We start from the raw sequence: 9,761 nt of genomic DNA on the forward strand, positions 1-9,761 counted from the left end.
TATGGCAATCAACAAAAATGCTGCTCATGAAGAGATGCTAGACAGGTATCTCGGCAAAGGAGATCGCCGGCAGAGTAACACAGCATTGATTTCTAATCCGAACCAACAAGCAAGCCTTAAGGCCTATTAAGCTGCTCACGGCGATAGAACAAAAGGAAGCCCCAACTATAACCCGCATTAGTGATCAGTTTCATGAAAGGGAGGGGGAATGCAAAGGCTTACCTAGCCAGAAGCTGGAAGAAGAGCGCAATCCAGAACCACGCATTTCCAACTGTATCTAGAGAGGTGCCCACGTTCGGAGAGATACTCGCGGGACCGAGCTTGTTCGGCGCGAATCCACGTGCGCAGATCGTGGCGATGGATCCGAGAGCCTGTGCGGCCAACAGGACGAAGCAAACGTGCACTCGTGTCAGGGTTTGCAGGAGGATCATACCCAGACCGACTTGCTGGATTTCGTCGAGGACGCCGAGCCAGAGCCAGACGCATCTCGACACCAGGGCACCGGATGTTAGGCTTCCGGCCCACGGCAGGTAGTAGCCTATGTTGGAGGTTCCCCACCATGTCTGGGCCCAGCGCGGTGCGCCGAGACTCAGGCCGAAGACAGGGAGAATCCAGCTGTGCTCCTTGGACAAAGCGCGGAAGATGATGAGGATAAATACCCAGAGTATGACGAAGAAGAAGATGACCAAGATTACGATCTCCCATGTTTTGGCGTGTTGGGAGGTCCAGAGGAATGACCAGTTGCGACCGAATGCTGCGGAGAGGAACCAGTTCTGGACAATTACCATGAAGAAGAACCAGAGGACGATGCGGCGGCGGAAGAGGGACGTGTAGAAGAAGAGAATCCTACCAGGGGATTGGCGGTAGTATTTTGGTAGGCCGAGCGCGAGGAGCACGCCGACTATGAAACATAGAGCGGCAATGGGCATCACCACAGCTGTGAGTCTCCATGAGTTCAGGGCAGCGGTGGACACGCCTCCCACTTCTGCCTCAGTCACCTTGGAACTCCAGTACCATAAGGCGACGGTGTAGAGCTGCTGAATTCCTTGAATGAGACTTGCGCGGAACATCCAATCCTTTATAGGTACGGCACCCTGGTCACCAAAGTTGAGGGCGAAGAAGAGCGACCCGCTAGAGGACGCGGCAGAGTAGACACCCGCAGCAACATTCTGGGCCCAGGCTCGACCAAGGGGTGTGAGAGCGAATGGAGAGACACCAATGATAATGAAGGCCATGCAGTATATGAACCAGGGGAGTGTGAGAACGATTACTGATGGGAAGCGATAGAAGAGGAGCCACCAACAGATAGAGGAAATACAGTAGATCGCTGCGATAATGTACAACTTGGTTGCCGTTTCTCCTACCTGGCCGACCAACAGGGTCATTTGAGCGGAGTTGGTCGCGATGATTTGCCCAAGACCCAGGAATAGAGCGTAAACAGGCCATTTCCCGAGGCGCCGTCTCATGAATCTCTGAATAGCGATAGGCCGCTTGTATCCCAGACGAGAGAGCCATTGGTCGATCTCATCTGGATCATTCGAGTCCGAACCTCCATTGGCACTGGGGTACGAGGCACGGTTATCTTGAGTGTCCGAGTTCGTGTCAGATCCTGCACGACCATCGGGCTGCTTCTTTAGCTGTGCATCGTTGTACATGTCGTAGAATTTACGCTCGCTCTTCATTAGGTAGGTCTCGATACAGCAGTCTGTCATTGAATTCTTCTTGTTCAAATCGTTGAGGATCTCTTCGAAGCGTCGCGTGAAGTGGCGTGTGCTGTCTGTAAAGGTTGGGTCAACCTTTTGCAGCTCGAAAACTGGCTGGTTGTGGTCCGCCACGACTGAAGGCAAGGAAAGCATGGAGACATTGCGGGAATGAGAGAAAGGAGTATTTCCACCGGAACCCAATACGAACTGGAATGGGTATTGAGGCAACCCCGGGGTTCCCGGCATGGGAGAAGAAGCCCGCGACATGTTGTTTGGTGAGCCTGGCACTGACATGTAAGAAGATCCTTGAGGACCAGCGAGCGAGTGAGTACTGTTGTTCGTGTGGGCCATTCCGATATCCTGGGATCCCAGAGTGTTGTTCACTGCAGCCATAGCCTCCTCAGGGGAAATATAGTTCACCTGCGGCGTAGCTGTGCCGTCTTCATCGGCATCCGTGTTCTCACCATCCAACTCCTCGCCGAGAATCTGGCTCTCCCGCGGTGGGCTCTTGCCGAGGCGTTTCCTGCCCTGACCAGGTCCAGATCGCCGACCGAGAGAGAGTTTGCGGCCTAGACTACTGTTCCTGCTGCCATCAGCTCCCTCTAACTGCAATTCAGTAAATCGAGACTGGCCGGGCGTTAAAAGCTTTCCTGGCGGCGTATCCAGCCCCTCTGTTATCGGCTGGGTAGGTCCTGGGAGGCCCAGCGTAGACATCCGCATGCTTTGCGTCTCCCAGTAGTTCTGCGACTCTGGCATCGGGCCTGTCACGGTGTTCTTGTTCTTTGTGTGATGGATTTGGATCGCCGTTCGCTGCAAGGCTTCGAGCTTCTGGATCCATTCAAGAACAGGGAAATGCTGCCTGACTGAATTGGCGCGCATCTCCTCCCGAGTTTCCTGTGATGAGTCCAAAGCTTGTTTGATAGCAGTCTTCAACTGGTGCAAAAGATGGCGGGTTGCGTCGGATTCCACGGTGTACCACCAACCAGGCATTTGGCCTAAGCCTCCGATGCGAGAGCCGATTCCCAGTGCACCTTTACGACCGAATTCCACAGCAACCAACCCAAATGGCTCGTCTCTGGAGGGGATCAGGGCGAAGTCAGCACCGGAAAAAACATATGGAGGCAGAACGGTGAACTCTGGCTTAGAGAACACGCGACCAGGGAACATTTCCATGATGCGCTCCAGCTTTGTTGCGGCCAGCCGACCGTAGAGATCGACAATAGGTCCAACGCAGATCAATTGTACGTGGGGTCTGGCGGATAGTACTGCTGGCATGACATCTGCAATCAAATCCACACCCTTCTGCTTCGACCATCGTCCAACGAACACTAGTAAGTCAGCGTTGCGGTCTTCATTCAGACCAGCCCACTTCTGCGCCTGTAGCTTGTCATTGATTCGCTCTTCGTAGGACTGGATTGGGACTTCGGTATCTGGGTTATTTGCTAAATCTCCTGTGTCGGAGGGATCTGGGTTTGGAAGACTGCCAATCTTTTCAAGACTCCAGAAAATCGGGTATCTGGCCCATGAGCGCTTTCCATACTTCTTGGAAACACCTACCGCGCCAAAGCCGCGTTGGTAAAATCGCACATAGCTAGCACCGGTGTGAAGAAGGTTGAAAACGTTTCCAAATTGACTGTACTTGGTTGCAGTTTCGACGGGGAGGTTGAAGACCGAACAAACTTCCTTTTTCTCCTGGGGATTTCTCAGGGGCCAAAGGCCCTGAAATTCAGCATTATGCAAGGACAAGCACACTGGGATGGTACGCGTAGGTAACAAATACAGCGGTGCTAAACAACCATGGAAATCGTTGATATGATAAAGGTCGATGGAAGGGAATCGCTTGATAGTTTCTGCGATACACTGATTCCATGCCGAATAGTAAATTGCACTGTCAAGATCGTCCATGCGAGGAGGATACGGCTCTGCTTTGGTTTGTTGCCGGAAAACGGGAGCATCAAGCAGGACATAGGTGATGTTCTCAACTATATGGTACTGCACATTGATAAAGTAGGGCTTGTCTAGGATACTGACCACGAAAGGCTCAGATGGCGTGTCCTGAGGATATTCAATGTCACCAACACAAGGAACGACCCAGATAAGGTTTTGATGCTTCAGATTCTGGGACATAAGTTGTGCCATAACTCCTAGACCGCCGATCTTGACCTTGACCTTCCAGTCTTCGATGTTGTATTCCATAGTGGCGATCAACACTGTACGTCGTTGCTCCGGGGCTCCCGCGAGAGCAACGTCCATCGGTACATCCTTATCAGATATCGACTTATCCGAGTCGTCATCGCCGGAGAACTTTTCTCTGACCCTCCGCCAAAACAGAAGCGGTAACTTATCTTCTTTAGCCACGTCACCATCGGTATTGAGCTTAACGCGGTAGAATGTCCTGATGAAGATGAAGATACCAGCAAACCCCATGAGAATTGGGAGGACCCAGAGAAGAATGTATAGCACGAGCTGAGCCCATCCAGATCCGACTGGAAGCATCTCATATCTCAGATTGGCGTCATTGAGAGTGATGGTCCAGCCAAGGTGCGGGAATGGAGGCAACTTCGTGATATTGATCACGTTGGATGAAAGGTAAGATGGAGGAAGTTTCTGAACTACAGATGAGTTGTCGACATCGCCATAGACCTCTGTAACGTCGGGCCGCCCATCCTTTAACATGCCCCACACACTCATCTGTCCTATAGCTGGCCACTCGTAAACAAAATCGTACTTCCAACGGTGCTCCTTGGTATCATATCTCATCTTGTTATCCAGTCCCGCATCGTAACCATATTGATTGAACGGACCGTTCCAAAAAAGGTTCGGGAATCTTCGAGCAACGCCATTCTCCCAGCCATGATCACCTTCCTGGATGTAATCACTACTAGCGGTGAGCCTTGAAAAGTACTGTACGCGGATATGAGTTCCCTTCCACTTCTGGGCGTCCGTTCCGGTCCACTCTGGAAAGCTGACGAGAGTGTTATCACCGGTATACGTTGTCCAGTTGGACCAGTTGAGGCCAAAATCAGTCGAGTAGCGGAATTGGTCAGCTCCAGCGGCGTCATGCTGGATATAAATGCTGCCGTTGTCGGATTTCTGTACAAGGCTGGTGGTATAATTGGCCAGGGGGGATAAGAGAGGATTATTTTGACTTCCGACACGGAACAAGAACTGATCAACCGCATCAGTATGAACTCCAGATGTCGTGGAAACGTTCTTGACGGTTAGTTGATGGATTCCATGGTGGACATTTTTTAGCTTGGCGGACCATGTCCAAACAGTTGGGACCTCCCCGATAAAGTTATCACTGCTCGTCCTTGCGGATATCTTGTTGCAGGACACGCTGGATGTGTCAAGGGAGGCGGTGATTCCCTTCACTGTCGTTGAGTTCAGAGAGATCGCATCAGCTATCTTGTCACAGTCCATTTCTTTGGAGTATCCGAGCTGAATGTCAACAGTTTGACCACTATCGTCCGTAGACAACAATCGGGCGTCGTGGCCAGGAACGAACTCAGTGACGGTAGGGCCTGGCTCAACAAAGCTGTCGGCCTCCACATAAGCCCGGTATTCCCATGGAAGCAACTTCAAACTGCGAATGCATCCATAGGTCTCTGTGCTGTTGTGGACTGCTACTTCGCCCGGGCCATCTTCCAAAGTAAGCTCATCGTAAGGGTAGAAGAGATTCTTCAGCTTCGTTCCCGACTTGAAGGGGGACAACAAGGCAGTATCTTTCTTCTTGCAATCACCACCGTAGGTTTCGGTCTTGTTCGCATTATGATACACAAGCCAAAGATTCTGACTGTTCTTGCTTGCCTCCTTCTGCACGCCAGGAATGTAGCTCCGCAACACCGACCATAGACCAGTCACAGTCGGAGTATCCGTTGAACCAGGAAGGTACACATCCTTTGTCAGCTGAGAAAGCGTCTGAAGATAAAACCCATCATTTGCTACCGGATACTGCTCGCGAATTTCGAACATGCGCTTCATGATATTGCGCAGCGGGTGTGCCGGATTCCGCTGATCATACGTAACGGTGATATCTTCGCAGCCGTGTAATCCCTTCTCATTAGGGAAATCGTAGAATTTGGATGTGTTTAAAGTCATGCAGCCATGAGTCCACCACGCAGTCTGATACGTCATTGGCTGCCGGCCAAACAAGTAGTTAGAGGCAGTGGACTCAAATACATACATCGCCTGCTCTTCACCCCACAAGATCAGAGGAATTCCAGGGAGCTCCAGGGTGACGATGTAAAGACCAAGAAGGTATTTCTCGGTGCCATTCTTGATTGCTGGCCAGCGAAAATTGTCCTGGTTAGAGACACCATACATGTGCCTCGGGTCTACTTCGCCCGTGTATGCATTGAGGAAATCGTTGCTCACGAGCATCCCGTTCCAGGCCTCGATAAAATCAGTCGGCAAGTCAAAGCCAGCCACTAAATTACCATCCATTCCCAGGAAACGAGTCATCGAACGGTAGATCGTGTAGTGAAATGCGGCTGAGTCCAACGCCTGGTAGCCATCATCTCTGAGGAAATATCCGTCCGAGCTATTCTTCAGCTTAGCACCCGCATCTGCAGATTCTGGTTGCTGATCTGGCTGACGACCCCGTCCAAGGTAGAGACTGCCAAAGGTATTTCCTGAAGTGATCTCGCCAGGAAGGAAAAAATTATGCTTGCCGTATTTCTTTGCACATTCACGGTAGACTGCGGTTATTTCACTTAGGGGCTCGAGGGTTGTCTGGACAGCTTTATCGAAACGAAAGCCATCGATATCTAGACTAGCAATCTGAATACAGGAATGCTTGGTGATGACATCACGGATAGGCTTGTGCCATTCACGCAGACGATCTTGCACCGAGGCGAACTTGGTAAGTTGGCGTTTCCAGTCAGGAAAGTTACCGAACGCTTCCAGTTCTCCAAATTGATCGAAATCGCTGTTGTAACACCCTTTCAGCTCCTCGACACCACCTGATGTCAATGGATAGCCAGTCTCATTCCAGAACTTCGGGAAGTTGCAGGTTTCATTGTACTCATTACTGAATTTGAAATCGGCGTACTGTCTATCTGAGATCCATTGGACTTCATACTCATGTGATTGAAAATCGGCTGAATCGTTGAGATGTCCTTTGAAACCAATCAGGTTGCTCATTCTGCATATTCCTGTCAATGCCTATTGATCCGAGGCATCTGGGACATATACTTACGTTGCCAGTGTATTATCCATGATCACATACATATCACGTTTGTGGATCTCGGTGATGGTCCGTCTCCAATCCTCGAGTGTGCCATGGTGCATGTCGAGCAAAGTGGTGTCAACCGGGGAGTAGCCATCGTAGGCCCAGGGAAGATTCATCAAGTACGTTCCAGCGAAGTAAATACCCTATTATGGTAAGCATTAAGACACCAAGATCGAATCACAATAGGTTCAACACACCTTGAAACCCATGCCCCTTATATAATCTAGCGTATCAATTAAACCAACCAGGTCGCCTCCATGGCGCATTTGGTTCGAGCCCACCACATGCTCAAAGGCAGTGCCATTAATGTCATCATTCTTCGGGTCACCATTAGCGATGCGGTCCAAAAAGATTGTATAGATAGGGAAGCGCCAGTTATCGGGCGACGGGTGATATTCATGATCCGGCCATTCTCCCCAATAGTCGATGGGCGCTTCCGCGGTTTTGTTTTCATTCAAGTTATAGTCAACGAGCGACTCGGTGTAAGGCCAGCTTAAGGCTGTAGTGCTCAGCAGCGATAGGATAATAATCGCTGAGCGCTGCATCACCGTGAGGAACATCCCGGCAGTGGCCTGCTACCGACAACTGCGCGACTCAAGCTCTCGATAATTGCAAACGGAATAATCCTACATGCCCTGGGAGTGGTTAAAAACAAGGGAAAGCAAAACGAAGGAACGAGCGACCTGTCGACTCGAAAAAGCAGCTGCAAAAGCTTTCGTAAAGAAGGCTTGAAACTATCAGGCCAGGAAGGCTGGGGATAAAAATGGGCCATGGACTTCTACCATGGCCATTACGACTTCTACTATAGACCCACTCCTCGCCTGCTAATAGATGACATGGAACCATCCATTATCTACCTTTCACCCGTGGTGGGGTACCGACTTTTCTCACTTGATACCACATGTTTCCTATCCCAGTATGGTTTCTGCCCTAAAAACCCACGGCTGAATCACCGCTATGCTATTATTGTAGTCTGGTCGAAGCTGCAGTCCAAGCCACCAGTTCGTTGATTATCGCTGGGGCGCGGACTTTTCATGATTGGGGTAGTCTTTCATATGGCGTGACGCCGCACCAGCACGAAGAAGCTGCGGCAACTTTGACGGTTTGCCATCCACCTCAGTCCCCAGTCCATAGGGTCCGGAAGAGGCGAGATGCGTAGTGCGCCCGATGGAGTCTGTTTGCTTCAGATTTTCTAATAAAGAGAATAAAAAAAATGTTGAGGTAGCGCCAGCGGAGCCCGATAGTGTGTGAGGATGGCCATACTCGAACATGGTGCCGATCGATAGCGGGACCAGCCTATATTAAGAAACGACATGACATGATTGGGCGATATGATACCTTATCTGGAGTGGCCCTAGGCTTGAGACCCGAAACACGACCACTCTAAAGATCGAAAGAACCCTGGAATTGATGCACGGTGCTGCGAAGATTTGTGATGGCGATGCAGGTGGGGACTGGACATTCTCTTGGATGAACCAATGTCATCCTTTCCAGTTGGTCCGACGCTCTGCCTTATCCAGACATTTGTATCAAACCACAGTGAGACGAGCAAAAAGAAATTTTCTGCATTTTGTTCCTTGGGTTGCTCCGAATGGTGCTCTCTGAAACAAGCAACGGCTCGGTGTGGATCCGAGTCCTTGCACTCCCCACTTCCCATGCGTGATATGTACACAGTACCTGGGTGGCGGCTGACACCCAACCTATGATATTGAAACATTACGATTCATGTCTTGCAAACTCTGCATCTGACGTAACCCTCAGAGATGCGGGTCAGGACAGGTACATCTGGTGTACCATCGTGGATGAGATGTGGCCGCAAGAGAGGTTGAGGATCGCGTCGTCTCGTATCGGACGCTGGCAATCACTGGTACAGTAATCCCTGATCTGCAAAGGTTCGGGTAGATGTCTACAGAATGCTCTGTAAAGAAGTCTGATCGATGATCAAGAGCCTCGGGCGGGTCAAGTTCAAGTGCTCAAAATTAGAAACGTCTCCATCGGCACGCGGTTGACAGACTTTCGCTTCAAACAAACCCAGTCTGAAGTTCTGAACCTCTGACAGAACCGACCGATCATCCTAAATTTCCTAAGTAAAATATGATCAAATTTTGGCTGGCGCTGGCCAGCACCATAATCTTTCCTCGTAAAAGTTGTCGAAAATGGAGGAGGTGTTTTGGAGTAGACATAGACTTGCATTCGCAACGTTTCGGGCGGAGAACAAGCCCTCTGGGTCCCCCACCGCTGCAAGTCTCGGCTTCTTGGCCATGGGATTCGGTCAGTTCTTTTTTTTTTTTTTTTGGTTTTTTTATAGTCGGAGGCTCGGAGTCTTCCGTGTCTTCCTGTATGACGTCACTTATTGGGATTCTAGAATTGATCGAATTATGGAGGCCTATCAAGGTCATGGTCTTTATAAATTAAAAATATATCAACAATATATTAAATATTGAGACATTGCCTGCCATTGCCTGTTGCCTTTCTACGTGCTCTGCTGACTAAGGTGTGTTATATTTACATTCTGCCATTCACGCGCCCGCCTAAATCGGCCTCACGGTGATACACCAGTACAGAGTATCATTAGTCAATCATAGTTTGCATTTCCAGATATTCGTACAATTCTCGTATGCTTTGTTACCATGTAGCGAAATCGCGTCAGAAGTTATTCAATGTGTATATTGTTGGAGTAGGGTGTACCACTAGTACTTCTTATTTAAGAAGTAGATATATTCGTCTCCGTCCCTCAATATGAATATATATCCATAACTTCGATTTATTATAGTACCATCAATATCATGCTTGACACCCAACCTCCCAAAAAAAAAAAAAAAAAA

General features: G+C 49.8%; 1 protein-coding gene across 1 annotated transcript; it reads right to left on the minus strand.

Annotated features, from left to right (window-relative positions):
- Window positions 1-73: 73 nt before the first annotated feature.
- ags3 (alpha-1,3-glucan synthase Ags3) lies at window positions 74-7,601 on the minus strand. The gene is made up of 4 exons (XM_032079008.1): window positions 7,134-7,601; window positions 6,904-7,079; window positions 223-6,849; window positions 74-165 (listed from the first exon to the last, which is right to left on the minus strand). The coding sequence occupies exons 1-4, from the start codon at window positions 7,494-7,496 to the stop codon at window positions 117-119; spliced, it is 7,215 nt and encodes a 2,404-aa protein (XP_031940194.1). The 5' UTR covers window positions 7,497-7,601; the 3' UTR covers window positions 74-116.
- Between the last annotated feature and the right edge of the window lie 2,160 nt (window positions 7,602-9,761).

Source organism: Aspergillus pseudonomiae, assembly GCF_009193645.1.
Source record: "Aspergillus pseudonomiae strain CBS 119388 unplaced genomic scaffold BDV37scaffold_46, whole genome shotgun sequence".
Classification (NCBI taxonomy): domain Eukaryota; kingdom Fungi; phylum Ascomycota; class Eurotiomycetes; order Eurotiales; family Aspergillaceae; genus Aspergillus; species Aspergillus pseudonomiae.

Bases quoted from the DNA above. Each gene is read 5' to 3' on its own strand.
- ags3 (XM_032079008.1), bottom strand. From the start codon at position 7,496: ATGTTCCTCACGGTGATGCAGCGCTCAGCGATTATTATCCTATCGCTG. The intron at 6,850-6,903 runs GTAAGTATATGT...AGGAATATGCAG, and splicing joins ATGGATAATACACTGGCAAC to AATGAGCAACCTGATTGGTT. The intron at 166-222 runs GTAAGCCTTTGC...TGCGGGTTATAG, and splicing joins TTCTTCCAGCTTCTGGCTAG to TTGGGGCTTCCTTTTGTTCT.